Here is a 25542-nt window from a genome sequence, read left to right as displayed (position 1 = left end):
CTTCGTGAATTCATGGCCAGCTCCATGGGATCTTTACGAGACTGGCTAGAAAGCTTAGGAGAATACAGACAGCTCCAATTCATGGAATCTCTGATTGGTACAGCCCTCAATATTATTCATGAGCAATTCATTGGTGAAAAAACTGCTTCCACTGAAGCAGACAGAAAAGAATACCATCAGATGAAATGCTGTTCTCTTAAAAGAAATCTTCTGGATGCTCATTACAAAAGAATGAGTATTCTATTCTACAAGCTAAATGGGTTCAATGAGCCATCTCTTAAACATGTCTTCATTGCCTCTCTTCCTCTTGAGTTACAACCCGATCTTCAAAGAAAACTCACAGCCACAAATCTGAGCATAGCTGATATCTCTCTGGGAAAGATTTTTCAAATGGCCATGCTATCTCTTGATAAGATTTGTGAATAGAAAGCATTCTTCAAAGATCTCATGGAAGACAAAAAACCCTTCTCTGAAGCTTGTAAAAAACCTCATCTCAAGATGGAGTGTAAAGATGAAAAGAAGTGTGTTTGTTCAACTAAAAAGAAAAAAACATTTTCAGAAACACTTCCACAAAAAATCCTCCTCTTTCTATCTAACAAAATCAACAAGTACCGCATTATATAAGAAATTAGAAACTAACTTGCTTTAATCACAACAAAAAGAATCAGATTATTTTCTCATTCAAAATTCTTCCATGCTTGGGAACTTCATCACAAATGTACTTACAAAGCTTCCCCAATGCAATGTCCCTCCATCTCATGCTTCAGTTTCAGTTTGTGTCTCTTCGTATGTCTCTCCAAGAGTAAATCGAACAAACCTTCGAACTTTAATATTTTCCCCAATTGCAGCAACAGTTTGCTTGACCAAGTCTTTCACCAAAACACTATCATCCTTGATAAATGGCTGTTCTGAAAGAGCAAGCTCACCAAGCCTCTTTATGATTCTCCCTTCAATGATTCTCTCCCTAATGTTCTCAGGTTTCGAAATAAGGTCCTCCCTCTGCATCTCAATCTCCTTTTCTTTATTTATGATGTCCTCCAGAATGTCTTCAATGGATATGAATTGCACTTGCGGGCAAGCCACAACTTGCATTGCTAGATCATCAACCAACTCCTTGAATTTTTCACTTCTTCCCACAAAGTCTATCTCACAATTGACTTCAATTAGTACTCCGATGCGAGAATCATGAATATATGAACCAATTCTACCCTCCGCTGTAAGCCGGCCTGATTTCTTATCAGCACTAGAGAGACCCTTTTTCCTGAGGTACTCCTGTGCCTTCTCAAGATCCCCTCTAGTTTCAGAGAGAGCTTTCTTGCAGTCCATCATTCCTGCTCCTGTTTCCTCCCTTAGTTGTTTAACAAGTGCAGCAGAGACTGCAACTGCTGGTGGTCTGCAATAGGAAATTAAGCATTTGTATCACTTGCAACATAAAAAACATCTGCAGGCCGCATTTATATTTCCCAAATGCACATGCACAAAATGTACCAGCTAATAAAACAAAGTTTCTATAATATGGTGACTCAGACAGACCAATAGCAGAGAGACTAATCTCCTACTACACCTTGGTATGGACCTAGGCCTTCTGCCTTTCACGATATGCCATTGACCCAAATCACCGTTGGCAATAAAAAGAAAAAGTTGAAGATATGAAAAAATATAAGTGCTCCCCAAATTGAGGGGAAAAAAAAAAAACACATGTAGTTATCCAAAATATTATGCACTTACTCATGCTAAGGCCTTGACAAGCATAAATTCAAAGAGAAATCAATATTGGGGGATGTTAGATAACAAAAATAATAGTGTGAATGTATATGAAGATAGCTAATTATGAAACACAAATGTTTGCATGAGTGTTTGTAGGATTTTTGGCTATTGCAAATGCAGTCTACATTTAGGCTCAACAAATTTTGTATTATCTATGGGTTCGAACAAGTTGGGACAGAACCAATAGAGAGAAACTGGAAAAGAAAAATTCAATTTTTATTTGCCCTAGTTTCAGCCAGGCTATTTGATGGGAAGGTCAATTGTTTTTCTTTACATAATGAGCTCATCCTACTCCAAATTAATGCCAATCTTTCACATGGTGATGATTGTTTTTGAAATCACATTATGGTTAGTTATGAAACACATAAGATAATGAAAAACTATTATATCTCGTAATACTATACAAGTTCGCGGAATGCAACTTACTTCTCTACAGTTTCCTTTGTTTCAGCTGGAGCAGGCTGTTCTTTTGCGATTGGTTTTGCAGCAGTCTGAGCAGCAACCTCAGCAGCAAAATCCTGGCTTTTCTTCTCCAAGCCCTCTCCAAGATTGTACCGCACAAACCTTTTGACTTTTATGTTTTCTCCAATGGTTGCAATGATTTGCTTCACCTAGTCCTTTACCACCATCTTATCATTCTTAATGTATGGTTGTTCAAGCAATGCCAACTCCTCAAGCCTCTTTCTGATCCGCCCTTCAACAATCTTTGACCTGATCTGCTCTGGTTTCGACAAGAGATCTTCCTTCTGCATTTCAATTTCTTTTTCCTTGTTCAGTATCTCTTCAGGAACATCTTCTGTAACAATGTACTTCACTTGGGGACATGCAACCACCTGCATGGCTAGGTCATCAACCAGCTCCTTAAAAATGTCACCTTGAGAGACGAAATCTGTCTCACAATTCACCTCTACCATGACACCAATCCTGCTATCATAAATATAAGAACCTATTCTTCCTTCAGCTGTGGCACGACTGGCTTTCTTTTCAGCACTTGCTAGCCCTTTCTTTCTAAGAAATTCCTGAGCTTTAATAATGTCCCCTCCAGTCTCTACAAGTGCTTTCTTGCAATCCATCATTCCTGCTCCTGTTTCTTCACAAAGCTGCTTTACTAGAGCTGGTGATACAGTTGCTGCAGTCATCAACCAAAAACAAGTAGATAGTGGAAGTCAGTACGCTCTAGTACCACTGCAACTGCTATGTGAATTATACACACACAAAACATTGGCAAATTTTACAGTTAGAACAACAAGCTGAAAGCATTACTTAACTTCACTCGTATATTTTTAATTGTAATGTGATTCCTCATTTCACTAAGGCCTAAAGGCAGTGTTAGTAGAAGTTTCCAATAATCAGGATAGTACTTATAGGAAACAGGTTTCAATAAGACTTGCATCACCAACATGATTGGGCATTAAATGATTAACCATGATACATTATGATCATGCATAAACCACCTGAAACACCCTCCAATTACAAAATATTGCAATAGATTGTCCAAAATCCCTACTTTAAATTTATGCCAAGATATCATCAGAAGACACCATTGAAATGCAAACACTACAATGATGTGTTCTATGCTATACCAGAGGTCATGAAAACTGATTACTTGGACAGTTATGGCCACATGTGAATGGCACCTGTCACTGTTTCCTAACTGAATATCTTAACTAAACAATTTTCAGCTCATTATCTTATTTTGCACAATCTAGTTAAATACCATATCATCTCTTCGCTTTAGAAGAATTACGTTTAAGGTTTCAGGTTGACATTTTGGACACTAAAATATAAATTTCTGAGACAGAAATTATAAAAACAACTATTAAAAGAAAAACTTTGAAAGAAAATGAAGCCTAGCTTGAAACCTTTAGTTTTCTGGGAAGAGGAAATATCTGGTTCTTCCCCTGAGCTGATGATACTGCCATTTTTGTCAGGGATAGGTCCAGATTCTTTCTCTTTGAGTGATCCAGCTGAAGGAATTTCACTCTCTGTAGTAGGTGTTTGGATTTGCTCTTCATCTTTTGCTATGACATCATCAGTTTGATTTTGTACAACTTCTTCATCTTTTGGACTGTCGAAAACTGAGACTTGTTCAGCTATCTCTCCAGATAAGTTGGTTGAAGCAGCCTCCCCAATTATCTGCTTCTCAGTAGATACACTCCCCTCAGGTGCCAAAGCTTCAGTAGTATCCTCAGTTTCTTTCTCTTCTGTAGCAGGTGTTAGTATCTGCACTTCATCTTTTGCTATCGTATCTTTAGTTTGACTCTCTGTAAATTCTCCAGCTTTTGGACCATCAGTGGACAGGGCTTGTTCGGCTATTTCTCCAGATACGTCAATAGAAGGAGTCTCCTCAATTGTCTAATTCAAAGTAGTCTCCTCTGTTTCTTTCTCGATGGTTTGGAGTGCACCATCCAAAGTTTCTGGCGAGCCTGACATTACATTTTGGGGGTCCTCATTTCTGTTTGTAATGTCAGCTAGCTCATCCTTCTCTTTCGACGGAGCTTCATCATCTTCAACTATTTCACTCATTATAGAAGGAACACTGGCCATACCATTGTCGCTGCTGGTTGGTTGGTCCTGCACCTTGGGGATACTTGATCCAGCTTCCATTTGGCTCACCTCTCCCCCTATCTCAATAGGGGTTGGTTTCTCTAATTTTTTACCAGCTGTTGCTGACTTATCCCTCTCATCCAAAAATGAAGAAATATCCTTGTTGCTCCGAAAGGCCAGCACAAAGGGGTTTGTTGCAGCATGGATAACCCCTTGGGTGAGCTGTAGGTTCAACCCCACATCGTCCTCTTTCTTCATTGTCAAAGTTACTTGTCCCCTTGAGATACGCAGTACACGGACACTGACTTCCTGGCCTACCTGTAATGATGAGCCTCCCATCATGTTTGCAAACCCATCATCAGATTCCTCTGATGTAGGAAGGAATCCTTCCTCCCCCTCAGGAAGAGATATGAAAGCACTAGAACGGGTCAAATTTTTCACTGTGCCCTCTAGGTCCTGTCCCTTGACAAACTTTGTGGTTTTCATCTCATCCCTTTTTTGACCAGGCTTCGAAGTGCTCCGTCTGGCAGTCCTTACCTTGTCACCACTGGCAGTAGCATCCTTCTGTTGTTGCAGCATGCTAATATCATCACTTTCACTCATGGTAAGAGAAATACGTCCTGTCTTAGCATTTGCTTCAATTAATCTAACCTTAACCTCTTGTCCAACAGACACAATGCTTCCAACATCTTTAACAAAGTTATCACTCAGTCTTGAAACATGTACCAGGCCATCTGTGAAAGCTCTGAAATCAATGAAAGCACCAAATGGCTGGATCGATCTTACCTTACGAGTAAACGTTGCACCAGGAATTAAGTCTTCATTCTTTATAGGTGGCATCTCACTTTTCCTAGATATTCTTGATCGTCTGGACTCAACTAGAGTGGGACTGGCCTCTGATTTTATAGAGGAACTTTCACTTGTTTCAACATCAGACGGAATGTCTGAGGCTCTAACAGAATCATCATCTGCAGTAGGTGAATCTGATTCCTCCACGGATACATTGATCCCTGTGGCTGATATTATGTGGAGAGCAAATTTATGCTGTAAAGCAGACCCGCTTTGGAATTGTGAAAAGAATCTGACAGAAGATGGAAGAGGTAAAAGAAATCTCTGTGAGGATATTGTTTGCTTTGTAGATTTCCTTGTTGAATTGTATCTTGTCAAACAATTGTTCTTTTTTATAGTAAAAGCAGTCACAGGAATAGATGAAATACTGCTTATAGAACATGGGATTACAGGCGTCATCTTCAATTCAACTGTCAGATTAATGGTCTAGTCTTGTGGCTAAAACAAGTACTTCATCCCTATCTTCACCTGCAAAAAGTACAGAATATGCACTAGATCATGAATCTACCCTATGCATGATATATCAAGAATCAAGTCCAAGAAATTCAACAAGCATAACAACTTTTTACAGCAAAATGAGTGTCATATGGTTCAACAAGTAAGATTTGCAATCACAGGCCTGAGCATTGGGCTAGAGCACTATGATTAAGTCTTTTCCACAAGTCACCTTCAAGCTCAATTATATATGTCATTGGCTCACTAAGATATAAGACTGTTGGGATATAACATTATCATCTAAAAGATATTGGTCCAGTCGAATAACAGTCAAAAAGCCTCAATCAGATATTTGGACTTAAGATGAATTTTTCAATTTTTGTATTTTTTTAATCCTCCGGCCACTTTAAATTACTGACATTAGTTTTTCAAATGGCCATGCTATCTCTTGATAAGATCTGTGAACAGAAAGCATTCTTCAAAGATCTCATGGAAGACAAAAAACCTGTCTCTGAAGCTTGTAAAAAACCTCATCTCAAGATGGAGTGTAAAGATGAAAAGAAGTGTGTTTGTTCGATCAAAAAGAAAAAACATTTTCAGAAACACTTCCACAAAAAATCCTCCTCCAAAAAACCTTTTCGGTATTTCAGAAAGAAAGATGTTTCTCAGTACCGAAAGAAAAAATCCGACCGTTGTTTCATCTGCAAGAAACGCGGCCACTTTGCCCGAAATTGTCCTCACAAATCGGCCAAAGCTGTTCGTCTTATCCAACATCTTCAACATTCTTCCCTGTTATCTGAGAATGAGGATGTCGAATCAAATTTTTCCTAATAGTCAGCCCAAGATGATCATACTGCCTTTCTTATCGCAGAATCTTCAGATTCTGAAGATATTTCAGTCATCTCTACAATTCAGACTGTTAATCATGTTTCCATTATTCCTAGACCTTCTCTCAAGATGTCCATCCTTCCTTCCAAATTCCATAAACCTATTCTTGTCATCGGGTTTATTGACACTGGTGCGGATACTAGTATGATTGATCCTTCTGTTCTCCCCTCCAACTGTTGGGAACATCATTCCAAGCTCTTCCGAGCAGTTAATGGTGAAATCTTTGAAACCACTTTAATTACCAAAAAACCCATTGGTATTCAATTCTTTCCGAATTGTATAATTTAGAAAAAGATTATAGCCTCCAAACTTCCAGATAAAGATTTACTTACAGGTTTTGACATCCTTCATTTAGTTAAAAACCTATTCCTCACTAATTCTGGAGTTCGCTATAAACAGATGTTCTTGCCTTATACAGATACACTACATCTGTATACACTTTCTAAAACACAATCTCCATACAGTCAAATCTCACAAAAGTTCTTAGAGTTCTATCCAGAAAACCATTCACAGTTCCATCATCCTTCCCCTCTTTGGAAAAATGAACAATTTTTCATTCACCTTCCTTTTAAATTCAACGAAGACATAAACCCCACAAAAGCTTCACACCCAAGTATGTCTCCTTCAGATCTCTTGCTTGCTAAGCAAGAATGTTCTCAGTTACTTCAACAAGGTCTTATTGAGTCTACTGATTCAGATTGGGCTTGTCATGCCTTTTATGTTGAAAAACGATCTGAATTAGTTCGTGGAAAAAAGAGATTAGTAATTGATTACCAGTCACTCAATTCTTTTCTTAAAGATGATAAGTTTCCCCTTCCAAAAATCCAGACCCTATTTGTCCATCTTCAAGGGGCTCGTATCTTCTCTAAGTTTGATTTAAAAGCTGATTTTTGGCAACTTGGTATTACACCGGTTGACTGTCACAAAACTGCCTTATGCATTCCAAATGCCCATTATCAATGGACTGATAAGCCTTTTGGTCTTCAAGTCGCTCCCTCCTTATTTAAAAAAGCCATGACAAAAATCTTTAGTCCTATTCTCCATCATGCATTGGTCTACATTGACGATATCTTGTTATTTTCTTCTGACCATGAGAGCCACTAGAAGCTCCTTTTGGATTTCTTTCACATTGTGCAGGCACATGACATCATGCTTTCTTGGCGTGGTGATTAAAGACGGCCAGTATCAGCCTGGTCCACATATTGCAATCGAATTACTAAAGTTTCCAGACACACATCTCAACAGAAAGCAGATACAACAATTCCTCGGGATTGTTACTTTTATCCCAAAAGTTGCAATCCACACCAACCCGCTGTCATACATGCTTAAAAAATAGTGCCCTCCATGGGGCCTTGCTCAGACAGAAGCTGTCAAGCAGCTAAAGGTCATAGCACAATCATCTCTTCCACTCCGAATTCCCACAAGTGGACAACGCATCCTCCAGACTGATGCCAGCGATGATTATTGGAGTGCCATTTTTCTCGAAGACATCAATGGCGTGCGTCATTTCTGTGCACATGCAAGCGGACGGTTCAAAGACTCTGAAAAGAACTACCATGTGATCTACAAAGAGATTTTGGCAGTCAAATATGGAATTAAGAAATTTGAATTCCATCTCATCAACCACAAATTCCTTATCAACATGGATAACTCTTCTTTTCCCCACATCTTTGACTTCAAGAACAAATTGCTACCTGACAAGCAATTACTCAGCCTCAAAACCTGGTTTGCTAAATATGATTTCATTGTTCAACACATAAAAGGCAACCAAAACCTCATTCCAAACTTCCTCACCCATCCAGCTATAAATAAACCCGCACTCATTTCCTCAATTCAAATCATTCCAGTTATAGCCATGCATCTCCAACTTCCTTTCAAAGCTCTCAACCAAAGAAATTTCCCCACAAACATCTCTTTTCAATCGGCTTCCCAATTGCAAGATTTTGCAAAGAAGTTCCTTTACCGATTTTTCTTTAATGTTTAGACCAAAAAACCTGACCGATTTCCTAATCTTTGCATGGAGCACCTGTTTCTCATAGGACTCACTCTGTCCTCTCTGTCCATCTCTGAAGATGAGCTTTAGTATATGTGGTGTCTCACCACCTTGTATGCTACAAAGCTAGTTTTTCCCATCAAACCAGTCCTGACTCACCTTACCACTCCAGAGTTCTCCCCAGACCTTCTATGGACTCTTTTTGAATGGTATTCTCCCCTCACTTGGTGGTGCCAGCAACTCCACCATTTGTATACCTTTCACAGCTTAGACAAAATGCCAAACCAAGAAGCTACCATGTGGACTACAGCTTTCATCGTCCACAGGCCTTATTTCCAATATTCAGAAACACGAGACTACTGGACACAGGACATGGCATATGAATGGAAAACTTACCCTCATCCATGATACAGCGATAACCTCCGTTCTCAAAGCCTATCTCATGGAACTTAACAATGTTCCTCCACCTACCACAAACATTCACCACACCTCCATTGGACCATCACACACCCTTGAAATAATTCCAAAAACACAAGGCTGTACTCCAGGTTCAAGTTCAAGTCCTCAAGGAATACTTGTCATGGAACGTCCTGACTACACCAATGTCTTATTCCAAGACGCTCAGAACCCATGGGAAGACTTTCAGGCCCTTCTCCATACTGACACTCCCCATTATACTGTCACCAACCCCGACTCTCCTGCTGCATCTACCTCACAGCACATATCTGAAGCTGATGAAGAAAAGTATCAGCAAGCTGAGGCGTATCTCGACCAGAGACAGAGGCATCGGCACAAGCGACAATATAAGACAGAAACAGGAGACGTGTCACCATCGCGCTATCCATCCACTCCATAATGACACTTTGTCGCTCTCACACAACTTTTGATGCAATAACCCATGTGACTCCTGTTTGTCTTTTGTTAAAGTCCTTGTCGGTGTGCTTTACTTTTGTTAAAGTCCTTGTCGGTATGCTTTACTTTTGTTAAGGTCCTTGTAAGTATGCTTTACTTTTGTTAAAGTCCTTGTAAGTATGCTCTACCTTTTGTAAAAGTCCTTATCGGCATGTTTTGCTTTCAAAAGAGGTGTGCTATGTGATATAATCATTCGAGAGGTCCTGTTCTCAATGATCCTCTATATAAGGCACCTTTGGTCTCAGTTGTAAGGGAGCCGATATGAAAATAAAAGCTTAAGTTTTATACATTATGTTTCCCTAAACCTCTCTCTCTCTTCTAGGAATTAAAGAAATTATTTGAATTAATAATGATACGCTCACCTCAAAATTTCTAAACTGAGTATGCTCTGCACTTGCCTCAAGCTTGAGGATCCTGTGCATCAGAAAGGTCCTGTTTTTATCCTCCAAAATCGATTTTTATAAAATGAAAGTATTTTCTCAGAACGTTCACCCTCTTTGAAGGCCATGAGTGCCGAGTTTTCGGGTGGTAACGTGAAAAACCGTTTTCACATATGATTTTCAGATTTGGTATTAACTGGATAAGTGTATATCGGCTGGAAACCAGAACTTGCGGGCTACTGGCCCTAAGGACAGAATTTGTGTTGTCGTAGATTTGGTAGAACAACGCCACGTACAACAACCCACTAGTATCAGAGCAGCACTATGTTGAGTTGGAAGACATGGTTCACATGGGCATGAAAGTGGAACAACTACTAAAAAAGAAAGGTTCAACTAGAACCAATTTGGGTTCATCTTCCTCATGGAAGTCGAAATGGAGCAAAGATGAAAAGGTTGTTTCAAAGCCTAAGATTGAGCCAATCAAGGATCATAAAGAGGGAGGCAACCAAAGCAAAGGTAAATCTGATTCCCAACACTCTAGAAATAGAGATATTAAGTGTTTTAAATGTTTGGGGACAGGTCATATTGCATCTCAATGCCCAAATAAGAGAGTAATGATCTTGAGGGATGATGGTGATGTTGAAACCGAGAGTGAATTAGATGATGATCTTATGCCACCTTTGGAGGATGCTAATGATGGTGTAGAATATCTTGTTGATGGTAAATTGATGGTTGCTAGGCGTGCTCTCAACATGCAAGTAAAAGAGGATGCATAAGTACAACGTGATAACATCTTTCATACTAGATGCCACATCAAAGATAAGGTATGTAGTATGATAATTGATGGTGGAAGTTGTACTAATGTAGCTAGCACTAGTTTAGTTGAAAAATTAAATTTGAAAACTTATAAGCTACAATGGCTGAATGATTGTGGGGAAGTTAAAGTAAATAAACAAGTGCTGGTTTCATTCTCCATTGGGAGATACAAGGATGAGGTTCTATGTGATGTAGTACCCATGCATGCTGGACACATTCTTTTGGGTCGACCTTGGCAATATGATAGGCGTGTGACACATGATGGTTACTTAAATAGATATTCTTTTGTAATGAACAAAAGGCAAATCACTCTTGTACCATTAACACCTAGGCAAGTGTATGAGGATCAAATGTCAATACAAAAAGAGAGTGATACAAAAAATGAAAATGTGAGTACAAAAGAAAGAGAGATTGAGAGAAAAGCAAGTGAAAAGATAGAAAAAAATATTGTTGAGAGAAAAGAGAGGCAGCAAGTGAACTTGTTTGCAAAAGAAAGTGAGATTAAGAGGGCTTTCTTTTCAAAACAGTCTATCATTGTACTTTTGTAAAAAGAGGCTTGTTTACACACTAATGAGCTTAACTTTTCCTTGCCTAGTGCTATTGTGACTCTTTTGCAGGACTTTGATGATGTGTTTCCAAATGAAGTCCCTAACGGTTTGCCACCTATTAGGGGAATTGAGCATCAAATAGACTTCGTCCCTGGAGCTACCATTCCTAATAGACCTGCATATAGAAGTAACCCCAAGGAGACAAAGGAGCTTCAAAGGCAAGTTGAAGAGCAAAAGGATATGTGAGGGAGAGCATGAGTCCATGTGCGGTACTAGTTTTACTAGTGCCCAAAAAGGATGGAACATGGAGGATGTGCGTTGACTGTCGTGCAATTAATAAAATCACTATAAAGTATCGACATCCTATTCCTAGACTTGATGACATGCTTGATGAATTGCATGGTTCTTGTGTGTTTAGTAAAATTGATCTTAAAAGTGGGATTAGAGAGGGAGATGAGTGGAAAACTGTCTTTAAAACAAAATATGGTTTATATGAGTGGTTAGTGATGCCATTTGGGTTATCTAATTCACCTAGCACTTTTATGAGGTTAATGAACCATGTTTTGCGTGCTTTTATTGGTAAATTCGTAGTTGTCTATTTTGATGATATTTTGATCTATAGCAAAGGCTTAGATGAACACATTGAACATTTGCAAAGTGTATTGACTATTTTAAGGAAGGAAAAGTTGTATGCTAATTTGAAGAAGTGTTCCTTTTGTACAAATCAGATTGTTTTTCTTGGTTATGTTGTAAGTGCTAAAGGAATTGAGGTTGATGAAGAGAAGGTAAAGGCTATTAAAGAGTGGCCTACACCTAAAAGTGTAAGTGAGGTAAGAAGTTTTCATGGTTTGGTTAGTTTTTATAGAAGATTTGTGAAAGATTTTAGCACCCTTGCTGCACCATTAACTGAAATTGTGAAGAAACATGTGGGATTTAAGTGGGATAGTGAACGAGAAAGGGCATTTAATCTAATTAAGGAAAAATTGGTTTCTGCACCATTACTTGCTTTACCTGATTTTACTAAAACTTTTGAAAATGAGTGTGATGCTTTAGGTATAGGTATTGGAGCTGTTTTGATGCAAGAAGGGCGTCCAATTGCTTACTTTAGTGAGAAATTGAGTGGAGCAGCCCTAAACTATCCTACCTATGACAAGGAGATGTATGCATTGGTGAGAGCATTAGAAACTTGGCAACATTATCTTCTACCTAAAGAGTTTATTATACACACTGATCATGAGTCCTTGAAGCATTTGAAAGGGCAAGGTAAGTTACATAAGAGACATGCCAAATGGGTTGAATTTATTGAGCCATTTCCTTATGTGATAAAATATAAACAAGGTAAGGAGAATGTGGTGGCTGATGCATTATCTAGAAGGTTTTCAAAGATGGCACATTTCATTCCATGTCACAAAACTGTTCACAGATCTTATCAAGAGATAGCATGGCCATTTGAAAAATCTTTCCCAGAGAGATATCAACTATGCTCAGATTTGAGGTTGTGAGTTTTCTTTGAAGATCGGGTTGTAACTCAGGGGGAAGAGAGGCAATGAAGACATGTTTAAGAGATGGCTCATTGAACCCATTTAGCTTGTAGAATAGAATACTCATTCTTTTATAATGAGCATCCAGAAGGTGTCTTTTGAGAGAACAACATTTCATCTGATGGTATTCTTTTCTGTCTGCTTCAGTGGAAGCAGTTTTTTCACCCATGAATTGCTCATGAATAATATTGAGGGTTGTACCAACCGGGGATTCCATGAATTGGAGTTGTCTGTATTCCCCTAAGCTTTCTAGCCAGTCTCGTAAAGAACCCGTGGAGCGGGCCATGAATTCACGAAGAACGACTTGAGGTTGAGCATTAGCTTGGTACCTTGGAGATCAATCCAAGCAGCAAATTCTTGAAGTCTTGCAGCCCATGTATGACGGGGAATGTCATCAAATGTAAACCAAGATGCTGAAGATGGTTTTGTTGAGTGTTCATGAACTGGTGGTGGTATGGGTTCTATTTGAGATGCTTGGTCAGAAGGATTGTCATCAACAATGGGTGTTGAAGTAGAGGCACTTGGATCTGCAGTTTCAGTGGCCATTAATATGCCGGTAATGTCAGCATATTCAGACTCAGAGTCAGTGGAGGCTTGTGAGGAGTCATAGGGTGAGGTCGAAGATGAGTTATTTGTTTCAGGCTCAGAAGAGTCAGAGGAATCTAAAGATTGGATCTGGACAGTACGATAATGATACTGGTCTATTGGGCCTTTATCTTTGTTACGAGGCTTGGGAATGTCTTATGGTGATTCTTCTAGAGGCATTGTAGATGTAGAGGAAGGGGAAGTGGCCTTTGGTCGTGGTTCAAAGATTTTGACCTTAGATCTTGATTTTTTGGGTGAAGATGGTTGAGGAGTTGGTTGAAGGTGGGAGAAACCAAAAAACTGATTATAAACAGGTTGTTGAGGTCGGGATGGAGTGTAGAAAGGTGCATAGGTTTCAAAGATTGGAGGAGATACTGGTGTAGGTTGTGGTTGAGTAAAAAGGGAAGGTCTGGCCTTTTCAGCATCAATCCTTGACAATTCGGCTTTGAGCTTTCTAATCTCAGCTTCTTTTTTATTAAACTCTGGACCTCATATATGATTGTTGATCATTCGTCTGAGATCAGCATCTAACTCAGAGATGCGGTCTTGGAGATGTAGGTACATCTGATCAAGACGATTGCTGATGGAGTCAACTTTAGTTTCAGTCTGGGAGACTTGATTTGCAACACGGTCAATTTTCTTACCGAGTTGTTGAAGAGTATGATTTTGAGCACTGGCATTTTTTGTTTGCCAATTCAAAACAGCTTCATACTGTTTTGGTTCTTCAGGTTGCCCAGAGGCTGTAATTGGAGATTGAACAAAAGGTTTTGAGGTAACACGGGTTTGTGTGTCTGTCTGTTTTTCAAGTGGAGGAAATGATTCTTCATAGGAATGACTTGAAAACATGAGGCATGATCTAATTGGTTGAGCAGGAGGTTTGGGATCCGGTGGAGGTTGTGGAAGGAAGGATTTGCAAGATGGTAGAGGATGAGAAGATTTTTTCTTCTTCTTTTTCTTTCTCCGCATAACTTCCAATTCTTCATCAATATCCATATCATCCAAACAAGGACAATCCGGATTGCACATATGGGCTTCAGGCACATCCCATAGGAAATGACCATTGATTTTATCAGGATATACTGGATACCCTTCGGATGAAAAACCATGAATAGGAAGTTTCTTTTCTTGACCAGTTTGAACTGCTGTGATCATAGCAGTATAGGAAAGCTGTGGACTGTTTGAAACAGGCTCGGTGTCAGGGGCTTGAAAAGATAGTTTAACTTGACCATTTGGTCGTCTGTTAAACGTGGCTTCTGTGGTTTGTCCTGGTTCCGAATTTTGGTGAAAATGCTCATAGTTAGTTAGCCATTCAAGAGGCATGAGCTTGAGCAAGTCTTGTTTCTGGATTTGTTTGGGGATTTGGATAATGGTTGGAATTGTGTCTGTGTCTGCCAAGATCATCAAGGCATCAGAAGTTGTGTATGGTGTAGGAAGATCGAGGGCATGATTCTGTAATCGATAGACTATTTGATGATGGAGGGTTGCAATCTTTGATGTGGGTGTTTATTTTGCTCCTTGGAGCTAGATCTGGACTTTAAGGGTTGTTGGAAGGTTGGGATCCTCAAGAGAGAGGTTGAAATTGGGGTAAAAGGTTAATAAGACACTGCCAGCATGAAGGGTTGTTAGAACAGTGCCGACAACAGCGTGTTGGTACTCCTTGAACCTGGTGTCTAGGAGAGCAATTCTAGCTGTAACAGGTAAGCCTTTTCAACCATGAAGAGTGAGAATTGATCGAACACCACCAAGATGGAGGTGTGTGTAGCCTTCTCGTTTCCAGTTGGCAACGAGATCTAAAGGTATTTCCATAGTGACATATTGTTCACTTTGTGAGGCTTGTAGAGCACATTGGTCCAGTCTAGAAGACTGGATATACTCTTTTGGGAGTGGTCTTTTAGTGGAGATGAGGGTCCGAATACTTCTAGTGAAAGAAGTTTTCTGTTTGTAGAGATTGTAAGGACTCATGATGGGAAACTGGGACTCATTGATTTGAGCAGATTCTGGAATATAAGAATATTCAACAAGATTCTCGATTTTGGAGGTTATGTGTTTAGAGCATGATTTGGGAAGAGAGAGAGTAGAAGAAAGAGAAATATGAGATGAAGAGGATGTAGAAGTGGAAGATGTGTTTGTTTCCATGGTTGATGAATCGTCTTCTAGGAGATCAAATAAGATTATTCAAATTACTAATGATACCACCTCAACATGAAGGGTAGCTCTGATACCAGTGGGTAGTTGTACGTGGCGTTGTTACACCAGAGTGATGAGATCCTTGGCAAGCCAAGATATTTAAATCTCCTTTGGACCAGTAGTCCGTACACTTTGGTTTCCAGCCGATATACACTTATCCAGTTAATACCAAATCCGAAATTCATTTTTGAAAATAATTTTTTCACGATACCACCCAAAAACCTTCAAAGAGGGTGAACGTTGTGAGAAAACACTTTCATTTTAGAAAAATCAGTTTTGGAGGATAAACAGGACCTTTCTGATGCACGGGATCCTCAGGCTTGAGGCAAGTGCAGAGCATACTCAGTTTAGAAATTTTGAGGTGAGCGTATCATTTTTAATTCGAATAATTTCTTCAATTCCTAGAAGAGAGAGAGAGGTTTAGGGAAACATGATGTATAAAACTTAAGCTTTTATTTTTCAGATTGGCTCCCTTACAACTGAGACCAAAGGTGCCTTATATAGACAATCATTGAGAACAGGACCTCTCGAATGATCATATCACATAGCACACCTTTTTTGACAGCAAAACATGTCGATAAGGACTTTGACAAAAGGGAAAGCATACTTACAAGGACTTTAACAAAAGCAAAGCACACCGACAAGGATTTTAACAAAAGTAAAGCATACCGACAAGGACTTTAGCAAAAGTAAAGCATGCTGACAAGGACTTTAACAAAAGTAAAGTAAAAGACAAACGGGAGTCACATGGGTTGTGCTATCAAAACTCGTGCGACAAAGATAAGGCGTTGTCATGGAGTGGAGGGATAACGAGATGGTGACACGTCGCCTGTGTCTTTTTCATATTGGCGCTTGTGCCGACGCCTTTGCCTCTGGTCGAGATACGCCTCAGCTTGTTGATACTTTTCTTCATCAACTTCAGACATGTGCTGTGAGGTAGATGGAGCAGGAGAGTCTGGGTTTGTGACAGTATAACGGGGAGGGTCAGTATGGAGAAGGGACTGAAAGTCTTCCCATGGGTCCTGAGCATCTTGGAATAAGACATTAGTATAGTCAGGACGTTGTTCCATGACAAGGATTCTGTGAGGACTTGAACTTGAACCTGGAGTACAGCCTTGTGTTTTTGGAATTATTTCAAGGGTGTGTGATGGTCCAATGGAGGTGTGGTGAATATCTGTGGCAGGTGAACATTGTTAAGTTCCATGAGATAGGCTTTGAGAACGGAGGTGACCGATGTATCATGGATGAAGATATAAGGATGAGGGTAAGTTCTCCATTCATGTGCCATGTCCTGTGTCCAGTAGTCCCGTGTTTCTGGATGCTGAAAATAAGGCATGTGGACAATGAAGGCTGTAGTCCACATGTTTGCTTCTTGTGCTGACATTTTGTCTAATCCATGAAAGGTAGACAAATGTTGGAGTTGCTGGCGCCACCAAGTGAGGGGGGAATACCATTCAAAGAGAGTCCAGAGAAGGTCTGGTGAGAACTCTGGAGTGGTAAGGTGAGTCAGGACTGGTTTGATGGGAAAAACTAGCTTTGTAGCATACAAGGTGGTGAGACACCACATATACCAAAGCTCATCTTCAGAGATGGACAGAGAGGACAGAGTGAGGCCTGTGAGAAACTCCATGCAAAGATTAGGAAAGCGGTCAGGGTTTTTGGTCTGAACATTAAAGAAAAACCTGTAAAGGAATTTCTTTGCAAAATCTTGAAGTTGGTAAGCCGATTGGAAAGAGATGTTCATGGGGAAATTTCTTTGGTTGAGAGCTTTGAAAGTAAGTTGGCGATTCATTGCTATAACTGGAATGGTTTGAATTGAGGAAATGCGTGCGGGTTTATTTATAGCTGGACGGGTGAGGAAGTCTGGAATGAGGTTTTGGTTGCCTTTTATGTGTTGAACAGTGAAATCATACTTAGCAAACTAGGTTTTAAGGCTGAGTAATTGCTTGTCAGGTAGCAATTTGTTCTTGAAGTCAAAGATGCGGGGAAAAGATGAATTATCCATGTTGATAAGGAATTTGTGGCTGATAAGATGGAATTCAAATTTTTTAATGCCATACTTAACTGCCAAAATCTCTTTGTAGATCACATGGTAGTTCTTTTCAGAGTCTTTGAATTGTCCGCTTGCATGTGCACAGAAATGACGCACGCCATTGATGTCTTCAAGGAGAATGGCACTCCAATAATCATCGTTGGCATCAGTTTGGAGGATGCGTTGTCCACTTGTGGGAATTCGGAGTGGAGGAGGTGATTGGGCTATCACCTTTAGCTGCTTGACAGCTTTTGTCTGAGCAAGGCCCCATGGAGGGCATTGTTTCTTGAGCATGCGTGACAGCTGGCTGGTGTGGATTGCAACTTTTGGGATAAAATCACAGACATAATTAACAATCCCGAGGAATTGTTGTATCTGCTTTCTATTGAGATGTGTGTCCGGAAACTTGAGTAATTCGATTGCAATATGGGGACCAGGCTGATACTGGCCGTCTTTAATCACCATGCCAAGAAAGTCAATTGATTCCTTTCCTATGCTGCTTTTCTTTTCGGAAAGCATGATGCCACGTGCCTGTACAATGTGAAAGAAATCCAAAAGGAGCTTCTGGTGGCTCTCATGGTCAGAAGAAAATAACAAGATATCGTCAATGTAGACTAATGCATGATGGAGAATAGGACTAAAGATTTTTGTCATGGCTTTTTGAAATAAGGAGGGAGCAACTTTGAGACCAAAAGACATAACTGTCCATTGGTAATGGGCATCAGGGATGCAGAAGGCAGTTTTGTGACGATCAACTGGTGAAATACCAAGTTGCCAAAAACCAGCTTTTAAATCAAACTTAGAGAAGATACGAGCCCCTTGAAGATGGACAAACAGGGTCTGGATTTTTGGAAGGGGAAATTTATCATCTTTAAGAAAAGAATTGAGTGGCTGGTAATCAATTACTAATCTCTTTTTCCCATGAACTAATTCAGATCGTTTTTCAACATAAAAGGCTTGACAAGCCCAATCTGAATCAGTAGACTCAATAAGACCTTGTTGGAGTAACTGAGAGCATTCTTGCTTGGCAAGTAAGAGGTCTGAAGGAGACATACCCGGGTGTGATGCTTTTGTAGGGTTTATGTCTTCATTGAGTTTGAAGGGAAGGTGAATGAAGAATTGTTCATTTTTCCAAAGAGGTGAAGGATGGTAGAACTGTGAGTGATTTTCTGGACAGAACTCTAAGAGCTTTTGTGAGATATGACTGTATGGGGATGGTGTCTCTGAAAGGGCATACAGACGGAGAGTGTCTATATAGGGCAAGAACATTTGTTTGTAGCGAACTCCAGAACTGGTAAGGAAAAGGTTTTTAACCAAATGAAGAATGTCAAAACCGATGAGTAAATCTTTATCTGGAAGCTTGGAGGCTACAATCTTTTTCCAAATTATACAATTCGGAAAGAATTGAATACCAATGGGCTTTTTGGTAATCAAAGTTGTTTCAAAGGTCTCACCATTAACTGCTCTGAAAAGTTTAGAATGAGGTTCCCAACTGTCTAATGGAAGAACAGAAGGATCAATCATACTGGTATCTGCACCAGTGTCAATAAACCCAATAATAGGAATAGGTTTATGGAATTTGGAAGGAAGGATGGACATCTTGAGAGAAGGCCTTGGAATAGTGGAAACATGGTTAACAATTTGAACTGTAGAGATGACGGAAATATCTTCAGAATCTGAAGATTCTGCAATTAGAAAGGCAGTCTGATCATCTTGTGTTGACTGTTCTGAAAAATTTGATTCGACATCGTCATTCTCAGATAGCAAAGAAGAATGTTGAAGATGTTGTATAAGACGAATAGCTTTGGCTGGTTTGTGGGGACAATTGCGGGCAAAGTGACTGCGTTTCTTACAAATGAAACAACAGTTGGATTTTTTCTTCCGGTACTGAGAGACATCTTTCTTTTTGAAATACCGAAAAGGTTTTTTGGAGGATGACTTTCTGTGGAAGTGTTTCCGGAAATGTCGTTTCTTTGTCATCCTTACACTCGATTTTGAGATAAGGTTTTTTACAAGCTTCAGAGAAGGGTTTCTTGTCTTCCATGAGATCTTTAAAGAATTCTTTTTGTTCACAGATCTTATCAAGAGATAGCATGGCCATTTGAAAAATCTTTCAGGTTGCATGGAGTACCAAGGAGCATAGTTTCATATCGAGATGCTAAGTTCTTAGCCACTTTTGGAAAACTTTGTGGGGTAAGTTGGGTACTAAACTTTTGTTTTCTACTACTTGTCATCCACAAACTGAGGTTGTAAATAGAACACTGTCTACTTTGTTGCGTGCTATTATTCAAAAGAACTTGAAAACTTTGGAAGAATGTTTGCCACATGTTCAATTTGCTTACAATAGAACTATCCGTTCAGCTACTAAATTTTCACCATTTGAGATTGTATATGGTTTTAATCCATTAACTCCTTTGGATTTATTACCTTTACCTATTGATGAGCATGCTAGTATGGATGGTAAAAAGAAAGCTGAATTTGTCAAGCAATTCCAGGAGAGAACACGTCAACACATAGAAAAGAGAACTGAACAATATGCCACTCAAGCCAATAAAGGACGTAAGCAAGTGGTTTTTCAGCCTGGAGATTGGGTTTGGGTGCATATGAGAAAGGAGAGGTTCCCAGCACAAAGGCGTTCCAAGTTGCTTCCAAAGGGAGATGGTCCATTTCAAGTGGTTGCACGGATCAATGACAATGCCTACAAATTGGATCTTCCTGGTGAGTATAATGTCAGTGCTACTTTTAATGTTTCTGATCTTTCTCCTTTCGATGTAGGTGAAGATTCGAGGATGAATCCTTTTCAGGAGAGGGGGAATGATGAGAACCATCAAGGGAATACCATTAAAAATTCAAGTGATCCTTTGCACATTCATGGAGGTCCAATTACAAGAGCAAGAGCCAAAATGATGCAAGCTGCTTTGAATGGATTAATTGAGAAAATATGGATTGAAAATGCAATTCAAGATGCAAGACATCATGAATTGGGCTTGAAGAGAAGACAAGGCATTGTGGGCATTATTCAAGTTATTGGACAGCCAAATACAAAATTTGTATTAAATGCAGAAGGGTCAAATTCGGAATAAAAATTGTATTGATTGAGCCAGAATTAATGTGCAAGCTATGTACCGTTGGAAAGATAATTACGTTAGCTTTCCAATAAATTTTACAGAATTGGATTTGGAGTTCTCTAGAAGGAGTTATAACCAATTCATTACAGCTTGTTCAGACTTGGGATTTTCAACGACTCCTTTGTTTTTCAACTTCATTTGTTTGTTTTGTTTCAAGTTTGTCAATATGTAAGGTAAGTCTACCATCAATGATGGTGGGCTAACATTAAGTTTGCCAATGATAGCATTAATTATAGTAGGCTAGCATTAAGTTTGTCAAAGATAGCATTATTTATGGTGGGTTGGTGAAGACTTTTGAAACATCCTTTGACAAACCTACTTGGAGGGTTGTTCCAATGTTTCCATTTGTATTTTTAGGATCTTGGGTTTCTTTTAGTCTATTTAAATTTAGCAACCTTGCTATGTAATAATATTAGAGATTAATGTTATTTGAATTTGAAAGATTATTCTTTCTTTGGTTCTTTTGAGAACTAGTGAACTTATCAAGAATTTGCATTCTTGTGGCGTTCTAAATTTAGACTTATCACTTACCTTCTCATCTATTTCTTGAGTGTGGCATCAATATCATTCTCTATACCTTTGGTTCATGTTTTCTTAAGCATTGGGTCAAGGTTTTGTTTGTCATAAATCTGTTTAGAACTTTCTTGGGAAGTTGAAACTACAAATTAAGTGTGGGTTTCAAAGTTTCATTGTGGGATTCGCATCATGAACACCACAAGAATGAAAATTTTTGATGAGTTCACTAGTTCTCAAAAGAACCAAAGAAAGAATAATCTTTCAAATTCAAATAACATTAATCTCTTAATTGTCCTACATAGCAAGGTTGCTGAGTTTAAATAGGCTAAAAGAAACCCAAGATCCTAAAAATACAAATGGAAACATTGGAACAACCCTTCAAGTATAGGTTTGTCAAAGGGTGCTTTAAAAGCCTTCACCAACCCACCATTATTAATGTTAGCATTGACAAACATAATGCTAGCCCACCATCATCAATGGTAGACTTACCTAACACATTGATAAACTTGACACAAAACAAATAAATGAAGTTGAATAATCAAAGGAGTCGTTTGAATTCCCTAACCTGAACAAGCTGTAATAAATTGATCATAACTCCTTTTAGAGAACTCCAAATCCATCTCTATAAAATGCATTGGAAAGCTAACTTAATTATCTTTCCAACGGTATATACTTTGCACATTAATTCTGGCTCAATCAATACCAGATTTATTCCGAATTTTCCCTTTCTGCATTTGATCCAAATTGTGTATTTGGCTGCCCAATAGCTTGAATAATGCCCACAATGCTTTGTCTTCTCTCCAAGCCCAATTCATTTTGTCTTGCATCTTGAATTGCATTTTCAATCCATATTTTCTCAATTAATCCATTTAATGCAGCTTGCATCTTTTTGGCTCTAACTCTTGTAATTGGGCCTCCATGAATGTGCAAATGATCACTTGAAACTTTAATGGTATTCCCTTGATGGTTCTCATCAGCTTCCATGAACATCATACTCATATAAGAGTGTAGTAATAGTCTACTCATATATAAACTACTTATATATGAGTTAAAAGGTTTCATTCTCACAATGTAGAAACATAATGGCAAGTCTTCAATCTCCAATTTTTATAAAATCACATACGAATTAAAAAATTATTAAGTTTTCTGGGGCTTAAATAAACACATTAATATATAGATACTAAAAAATTTCAAAGCCAAATTCATTCAAAATCTGCTGAAAATAAATTTTATTTGAAGACTGTTATGTCCTGAAATCCAGAATCCCAAATTGAGTATCCTTTAATTATCAATTAACAAAAATTTAAATAAAAGGAATTAGGACCCCAAATTTGAATATGATAAACTAGATCTGGAAAGTTTCATAAATTTTTGAGAAGGTTTGGTCAATCTAAATATTTTTTTCAATCTTACAGCACACGAAGATGTTAATTTTCTAGAATCATAGGCCTCATTCAAAATTTCATTTTTGAATGAAACAAAGTAACGCCCAAGATGTCTACTTCAGCGGATATGAACAAATTTTCTTAACTTAAAATGCATAATTTTAAATAATTTTCGCAGTGAGTCACGGTCATAAAAATCCAGCACAATATTTCCTTAATCCTCAAGGTTGTCATTTAATCAATACCCATGAAAATCATGCAATAACATCAAGAATTATAACTCCCAACACATAATCATAGAGATAAAACCCAATAGATCTAAGATTATACAAGAAATAAAGCACTTAAATACCTTAATCATCTCCACAATTATCCAACAATTTTTACACTCCAATGATATAAGCCACCCAAAAATCTTTATCCACCTCTCAAACTTCTTCAATGGCCGACGAGGAAGGAAGAGAAGAGGCTCGCTCTCATTTTCTCTCCTAGAACCATCTATTTATAGCTAGTTTTTCCAATTTTTTCCTAGTAATGATTTGGATAAAATGACGAAAATGGGCTTGAGCTAAAACTTGGCCCAATAACAAATAAGTCCGAGTACTAATTTTATGTTAATACTAGTACTAATATTAATAGTAAAATAATAATAATAGCAACAATCAAATACATAAATAAATTTATAATCATAACAATGCAATAGAAAATGATACCATAAGGTCAGTGAGAATACGTGGCGTTGTTATACCAGAACTATAACAGTTAAAACTGTTCTTTGGACTAGTAGTCCGCAAGTTCGGGTTTCCAGCCGATATACCTCTGAGATCAAAAGCTTTGAAACATTTTCATGTCGGGTTATATAACCCAAAAGAGACTTTCCTTTAGTCTAAAACAGGGAACCAAACCAGATAAGAAATTATCAAAAGTTTTCTGATGCACAAGATCCTTGCAAAAGGCAAGTGCAGAGCATACTTCTTTTAGTTTCAAAATGAACAGATGTAAGTTTTTGTTTTATGTTTAAAAACGTTTAGAGCTTCATTGACAGAGAGAAAAAGAGAAATTAGAAACTCATGATTTTAGAAGGCTAGAGATTTTATTAAGTTGCTATCTTTGCTTCTAACAAAGAGAAGCCGAGCTTATATAGGAGGCAAACCAAGAAAAAGGATAGGACAGGACCCCTATCACTTTTTGAAAAGAAAACACATAATTACAAACGACAAGCTTTTGAAAAAGAAAAAGCGATAAAGACAAATTAAAGCATGACTCATGCTTTAATTATTACAAACTTGAAAAGCAAAAGCAAAAGCTAAAGGAAAAGGACAAATTAAAGCATAACTCATGCTTTAATTATTACAAACTTGAAAAGTAAAAGATGCCATTTTGCATGAATCATGGAGATGAGAGATTCATGTAGTCTTCGTCAGATGATCTGTCGGTCTCGTCTTTACCTTTTGAAAAGAGGACTTTGAGTGATAGACGTGGAGTTTCTGGTGGGTGTTGATGGTCTGGGCAACAGGGTGGATAAGGGCAAAATATCTTGCACCAATCAGAAGATGGGTGGTCATTGGACGCAGGTGGTTTGCTAGAACTGGCTTTATTGGTTGGATCATCTGAGGTATGTGATGGTGGAGTTTGTTGGAGGTTCTGGAGATGTTGGCTTAATGGCAAGAATGCTTCCCATGGGTCTTGGGCATCTTGGTACAGAAAATTAGTGAAGTCTGGTTTTTCTTCGTTGATGATAATGCCCGTGGATTTCGACTTTAAAATTGCTGAAGGAGTGGGGATCATGATGATATCATGCCGTGGACCAAGGGAGGTGTGAGAAATGTCTTTATGTGGAGCAGGCTGGTGGTTCAATTCACAAAGGAAATTATCATCTTGCTCAAGGATGGATGGATGAGGTGTGGTAAACCATTCAAAAACTTGGTCTTGGGTCCAGAAGAAGTGGGTATCTGGGTGTTGGAAGTATGGTCTATGAATAATGAACACAAATGTGAACATTTTTGCTTCTGGGGTTGGCAAACGGTCCAAATTATGAAATTGAGACAATTGTTGAAGTTTCATTCTCCACCATGGAATCAGAGAAAACCATTCAAGGAGCGTCCAGAGGAGGGAGGTAGATTTGTCAGGATTGAGCAAATGGTCTAAGGTGTATGTTATTAGAACAATCAGTTTGGTAGCATAGAGAACAGTTAAGCACCAGATGTACCATAATTCATCTTCGAAAATGTCTCTGGAAGGATCCAGGGTCAAACCTGTAAGAAATAAGTTTTCGGGATGGAAAGTGGAAAAGGGAAATGAGTCTAATAAGAGATAGGCTTTCATGAAAAACCTAAATACAATTTTCTTTGCAAACTCCTGTATGGCAAAGTCGGTGGTGAAAGTTTTTCCAAGTGGAAAGGTTTTTTGGGTAAGGGCTTGTGAGGGGAGTGAAGTGGCCATGAAAATGATAGGAAAATGATAATCTGAGGATATGAAGAACAAGGATTTTTCTGGTTCAGCAAGTCGTGAGAGCATATCAGGAATAAGGTTGTGGTCTCCTTTTATATGGTTCACAGAGAAATCATATTTGGAAAAGCAGTGTTTAAGCCTAAGTAACATCTTTTCTGGAACATTTTTCCCTTTAAAATTCATGATGTTGGGAAAAGCTAAGTTGTCCATTTTGACAAGAAAGTGGTAGCCGATAAGATGATACTCGAACTTTTGGATATCATGCTTGACAGCTAAAATTTCTTTGAACACACTGTGGTAATGGATTTGTGTGTCAGAAAAGTGTCCACTGGCATGGGCGATAAAGTGTTCCTTGCCATCTGTTTCGTCAAGGAGGATAGCCCCCCATGATTCATCACTTGCATCAGTCTGCAATATTCGTCTGCCATCGGTGATGAGCTTTAATGATGGCGGATTTTGCGCAATTTGCTTTAAAGTTGTGACAACAAGTGTGTGGTTGTTGTTCCACGAAGGTGGATTCTTTTTCAGTAGGGCTGACAGCTGGCGGGTGTGGTGATCAACATGAGGAATAAAATCCCCGAT

At 38.7% G+C, this 25542-nt stretch overlaps 1 protein-coding gene and 1 pseudogene across 1 annotated transcript; both read right to left on the bottom strand.

Annotated features, from left to right (window-relative positions):
- Nucleotides 1-756: 756 nt before the first annotated feature.
- Nucleotides 757-2906, bottom strand: LOC102610230 (polyprotein of EF-Ts, chloroplastic). Its single transcript, XM_052443804.1, has 3 exons — nt 2391-2906; nt 2194-2306; nt 757-1393 (listed from the first exon to the last, which is right to left on the bottom strand). Exons 1-3 carry the CDS (start codon nt 2904-2906, stop codon nt 757-759), a joined length of 1266 nt encoding a protein of 421 aa, XP_052299764.1.
- A 528-nt stretch (nt 2907-3434) lies between these two features.
- Nucleotides 3435-22977, bottom strand: LOC112497969 (polyprotein of EF-Ts, chloroplastic-like; annotated as a pseudogene).
- Between the last annotated feature and the right edge of the window lie 2565 nt (nt 22978-25542).

The sequence above is a fragment of the Citrus sinensis genome, chromosome 1, assembly GCF_022201045.2.
Source record: "Citrus sinensis cultivar Valencia sweet orange chromosome 1, DVS_A1.0, whole genome shotgun sequence".
Lineage (NCBI taxonomy): Eukaryota > Viridiplantae > Streptophyta > Magnoliopsida > Sapindales > Rutaceae > Citrus > Citrus sinensis.
This window is presented reverse-complemented; position numbering and strand designations above follow the sequence as displayed.

Coding starts and splice junctions, on each gene's coding strand:
- LOC102610230 (XM_052443804.1), bottom strand. CDS start 2,906: ATGACTGCAGCAACTGTATCACCAGCTCTAGTAAAGCAGCTTTGTGAA. Junction 2,307..2,390: donor TTAAGAATGATAAGATGGTG/GTAAAGGACTAG, acceptor AATCTTGGAGAG/GGCTTGGAGAAGAAAAGCCA. Junction 1,394..2,193: donor ACAAAGGAAACTGTAGAGAA/GTAAGTTGCATT, acceptor TTCCTATTGCAG/ACCACCAGCAGTTGCAGTCT.